Source organism: Pipistrellus kuhlii, unplaced genomic scaffold (genome assembly GCF_014108245.1).
Source record: "Pipistrellus kuhlii isolate mPipKuh1 unplaced genomic scaffold, mPipKuh1.p scaffold_m20_p_44, whole genome shotgun sequence".
Classification (NCBI taxonomy): domain Eukaryota; kingdom Metazoa; phylum Chordata; class Mammalia; order Chiroptera; family Vespertilionidae; genus Pipistrellus; species Pipistrellus kuhlii.
Window position 1 is genome coordinate 2912193 of NW_023425545.1, and position 4070 is coordinate 2916262.

General features: G+C 65.7%; 1 protein-coding gene across 1 annotated transcript; it reads right to left on the reverse strand.

Annotated features, from left to right (window-relative positions):
• Nucleotides 1–934: 934 nt before the first annotated feature.
• On the reverse strand, nt 935–3927 carry ALYREF (Aly/REF export factor). Its single transcript, XM_036412396.2, has 6 exons — nt 3697–3927; nt 3200–3331; nt 1987–2134; nt 1572–1635; nt 1316–1484; nt 935–1222 (listed from the first exon to the last, which is right to left on the reverse strand). The coding sequence occupies exons 1-6, from the start codon at nt 3925–3927 to the stop codon at nt 1208–1210; spliced, it is 759 nt and encodes a 252-aa protein (XP_036268289.1). The 3' UTR covers nt 935–1207.
• Nucleotides 3928–4070: the final 143 nt, after the last annotated feature.

Sequence of the window (4070 nt, forward strand, 5' to 3'; positions counted from 1 at the left end):
GGAGAGTGAGAGTTAGAAACATCAATGGAGTCATCGATCAGCTGCCTCTTGCACGCCCCCTACTGGGGATGTGCCTGAAACCAAGGTACATGCCCTTGACCAGAATCGAACCCGGATCCCTGCAGTCTGCAGGCTCTCCATCCACTGAGCCAAACCCATTTCGGCTGAGATTTCTTGTTCCCAGTTGTTTCCAGCACCTGGCCGGCCCTCAGGTCCTGGCACTGCTCCCCAGGACTGAGGAACCACCCGGCTCCCCACCCCAGAGGCTGGCACTTCCAGCACTTATGCCCTCCGGCCTGGAGACCTCACCCCTCCCTCAGGTAATGACTTTAACTTCTGGTCAGCAGGGACCCAAGATGACCCCACCTCTCCTGCCAACACTCCCCGCGCAGTCTCCTGCCTGGCCGTGCCCCTCTGCCCAAGGCCACCTCCTCAGGGATGTGCCTGCCTCTGCCTAGACAACCCGACCGGTTACATCCACCCCCTGGGCCACAGCAGCTTGTCAGGCTCGGCTGTTCCGAGGTCCTTCAGTGCCTCCCGTTCCACAGGCTGCAATGCGACAGCCACTGGCTCTGCAGGGACAGCACTGGAGGGGGCAGTGACAGGGCCACTCCTGAGTCACACTCCAGCCCCTTGGGAACTGGGAGCAGCCTGAGCTGCAGGCTGCCTCCAGGAGAGGCCTGGCCGAGCATGCATGAGTCCCTCTTCCTGCTAGACCGAGGAACCCCTCCTCTGGTCCCAGCTGGAAGGCTGGGGGTCCCTGGGGCTCCTCCCCGCCCCTACCGCCCAGCCACCGCCTCCCCAGCTCCAGTGCCAGCTTGCCAGGACACCACATGTCACCCTCCTCCCTGTATCCCTCTCCTCCCTCCCGGTCAGCACCAAAGTGTCGCCCCCAGCCTGAGGGCTCCAACGACGAATCAAATCAGAGGTCCAGTTCTACACACGTTTCTGTTTATTATGGCAAAGGTGAAAACGCCACCTCCTCCACAACAGCAACCAGTAAAATTTATCCCAAAAATAACTCAGTACAAAACAGGTTTGTTTCAGAATTTTAAAAAAAAAGGAAAAGAAAATCTTTACATGAGTTTTAAATCCTATTTCAAAACAGAAGAAACAACTCCATCATTGGCCACAGCCCCGCCGGCCGCCCTCTGGAAGCAGGGCACGGGGACGTCTGGCCCAGCTCCGTGCCCGGACTCCTGGTGCTTTAACTGGTGTCCATCTGCAGCAGGAGACAGGGGTCAGCGGTCGTGCCTCCACCAGAGGAGGCTCCCGTCCTCCCGCTCGGACCGCCCCAGCCCCGGCCGGGACTCACCCTGGCGTTGTATGCGTCCAGCTGGGCGTCCAACTCCTCCGCGGAGATCTGCTGCTTCGAACTCCGGCCGGTGCCCCTGCCTCTGCCTCGGCTGCCCCCGCGGGCGCCTCTCCGGGTGCCGCCGAAGCCTCCGGATGCTCGGTTTCTAGTCATCCCGCCTCTGTTGACACTAGCGAGAAGAAGGGGGTGTTCACATCTGGGGCCTGAAGATAAGCCGAGGCCAGCCCCCCGAAGGCTCCCCAGACGTGCGACTCACCTCTGAACCGGCCTGCGCTGCGTGTCTATCTGTGAGGTGACGAGCTGGATGTTCATGGGGCGGCCTGCGCAGAACACAAGGGGGCACACTCCCGTCAGCGGAAACCCACCAAGAGACACCTGGACCCACTGGGAGGAGGAGAAGACAGCGCCAAGGGCAGCCTGCCAACGCCTCACTCCGGTGGCACTGCTTACAGGTGAAAAGGTGGGGGGACCCTGACACCCTCAGCCCGCCTGCAGAGCAGCACCGGGGGCTGCTGGGAAGGTGAAGCTTCGGGAAGGAGCTCAAGGAGGGGGTCCAGGTGAAGGGGCAGCAGAGGGTGCAGAATGGGAGGCAAGGGGTAAAGGCAGTGTCCTCAACCAGGGGGAAGCATACGGGTGCAGCCCTCAGCTTCCCGGAGCCCACCCCCGCTCACCATCCAAAGGGACGCCATTGTACTGCTTCATGGCTTTCAGGGCGTCTGCCTTCCGCTCGAAGTGCACGTCGGCGGTTCCCAGGCTGCGGCCAGAGCGGTCGTAGTGCACGGCAGCCTTCTTCAGCGTCCCGAACTCCGCAAACAGTTCCTGAGGGGCAGGAAGACTCTGTCAGCACATGCCTTCCTCCTGGGCCCAGGGACAGCCCCCCGGAGGTCAGCTATTTGAGGGCACTTCCCTGGGGGGCGGGCAGACATACAGGTGGGGCAGGACAGTGGGAGTGGACACGTGGGGAAGGACGGGGCAGGCAAGACAGCAACTTCCAGAACAGCTGGGCCTGAGGGCCCCTGCCAGCACAGGGCCTGACCTCTGCACCACACAGCCCCCCTGTGAGGAGCACCCCTGGAGTCGCTGTCTTCCTTGACAAAGGAGCTGACCACACACCCGAGGACAGTGCCAACCGCCAGCAAAGGCCGAGATCACAGAGCCGGGGACACCACCTGCCGTGCGTACCGGCTCCAAGGGCCCACTCGTCAGGGAGCCCTGCCCCAGCCCCTCCCCCAGGGCAGGTTCTGGCTCACCTTCCCCTCCTCCTACTCAAGCCTGCCGCAAAGTCTCAAGTCAAGCGCTGCCATGGGAACTGCCCTGACCTCAGGCAGGCTGGGAGTTGGAGAGGGAACCCAGAGTGTGGGGCTACTCCGGCCGCAGGCACAGCGCGGGAAGAGGAGTCACCAAAAGCGGTTTCCAGTGGATGCCAGAAACCACCTTAAAAAAAGCGTTGAGACACTGTGAGTGCTCACCGGCCTCGCTCTGTCCTCCCACAGCTGAGCGCGGGGCACCCTGACCCCGCCTTCTCTACACCTGACCCCACGGTGCCATCGCTTAGCCAGTGAACCAGTTTGAATCCCTTCTGGGACTCAACCAATAAAAGCAAAAAACAAACGAAAGGGCTTCAGCCAAAGGCAGGTCTGGAATGCGGGCCACTAGTGAGACTGAGGGTGGTGGGAAGTGAAACAACAGGTAGAGACACAGGGCTCAGGGCCTGCGGCCGGGGACACGCACTACCCCGCCTCCGCAGACCGCGGAGACGAACACCGGAGCCAGCAGCCTCGCTCCCCCGGAGCACGGGCCCCTGACCGGGGCGGCCCGGGACCACATCCCCAGGCAACGCGACTAACTCCGCGCGGGGGACGGCCGCGGGGCGCGGCTCCTCACCTGGATGTCAGCGTCGGACACTCCGAAGTCGAGGTTGGACACCAGCAGCTTCCCGCCCGTCTCCACGCCGGCGCCGCCGCCGAAGCCGCTGTCGAAGAGGTCGTGCTGCCACTTGTCGGGAAGTTGTTTCGGCTGAAAAGGGAAGAAACACGAAAACACAAACGTGAGTCCCTCTGCGCGGCTCTCGCTCCCTCGCAGCCGCGGCCGCCAGCCCTCCGCCCCGCCCCCGCGGCGCCCGGGCCGGTCCCGCAACTTCTCCGTCCCCTCCAACTAACTTCTCGCCGCCCGGCCGCCGCGCCGCGCCCCCGAAGCCCCGCCACGAGGCCGGCTGCCCGGCCCAGACAAAGGCGAGGGTCCCCGCCTCCCTCCCGGGCCCGGCCGGCGCGCGACCTTCCCGCCCGGCCCGCCGCCCGCGCCCACCGGCCCGACCCCGCCCACCGCCGTCCCCGCCGCGCGCCGCCCCGCCCGCCGCGCCCCGCCGCGGCCGCCGCACTTACCCGGCTGTAGGGCGCCGGCCGGTTCCTGCCTCCGCCGCCCGCCGCGCCGCGGGCGAGGGCCGCCCGGTTCCGAATGGGCCCGCCGCCCCGGCTCACTCGTGCGGCGGCCTGCGCTCCGCGGCCTCCCTGGGAGCCGGCCCGGCCTCGGCCCCGGCCCCCGCCGCGGCCGCCCCGCTGGCTCCGGTTCAGCTTAATGATGTCGTCCAGAGACATGTCCATTTTGTCGGCCATGGCGGGCGCGGAATCGGCCTCGGCTCGAGCCCGCGCGTCAGCACGCCGGCACGTCACTTCCGGCGCGGCGTCCCCTACGCGGTCGGTGATTGGTTGCGGGCGCAGCGAGGGGCGGGGTGGCGCGTGCGCGCAGGAGTCGGGGC

What these genes read in the sequence shown, in the direction of transcription:
- ALYREF (XM_036412396.2), bottom strand. Translation starts at nt 3,927, where the DNA reads ATGGCCGACAAAATGGACATGTCTCTGGACGACATCATTAAGCTGAAC. An exon ending in GGCCGGCGCCCTACAGCCGG is followed by an intron (nt 3,332 to 3,696) that starts GTAAGTGCGGCG and finishes TTCCCTTTTCAG; the next exon opens with CCGAAACAACTTCCCGACAA. An exon ending in TGTCCGACGCTGACATCCAG is followed by an intron (nt 2,135 to 3,199) that starts GTGAGGAGCCGC and finishes CCTGCCCCTCAG; the next exon opens with GAACTGTTTGCGGAGTTCGG.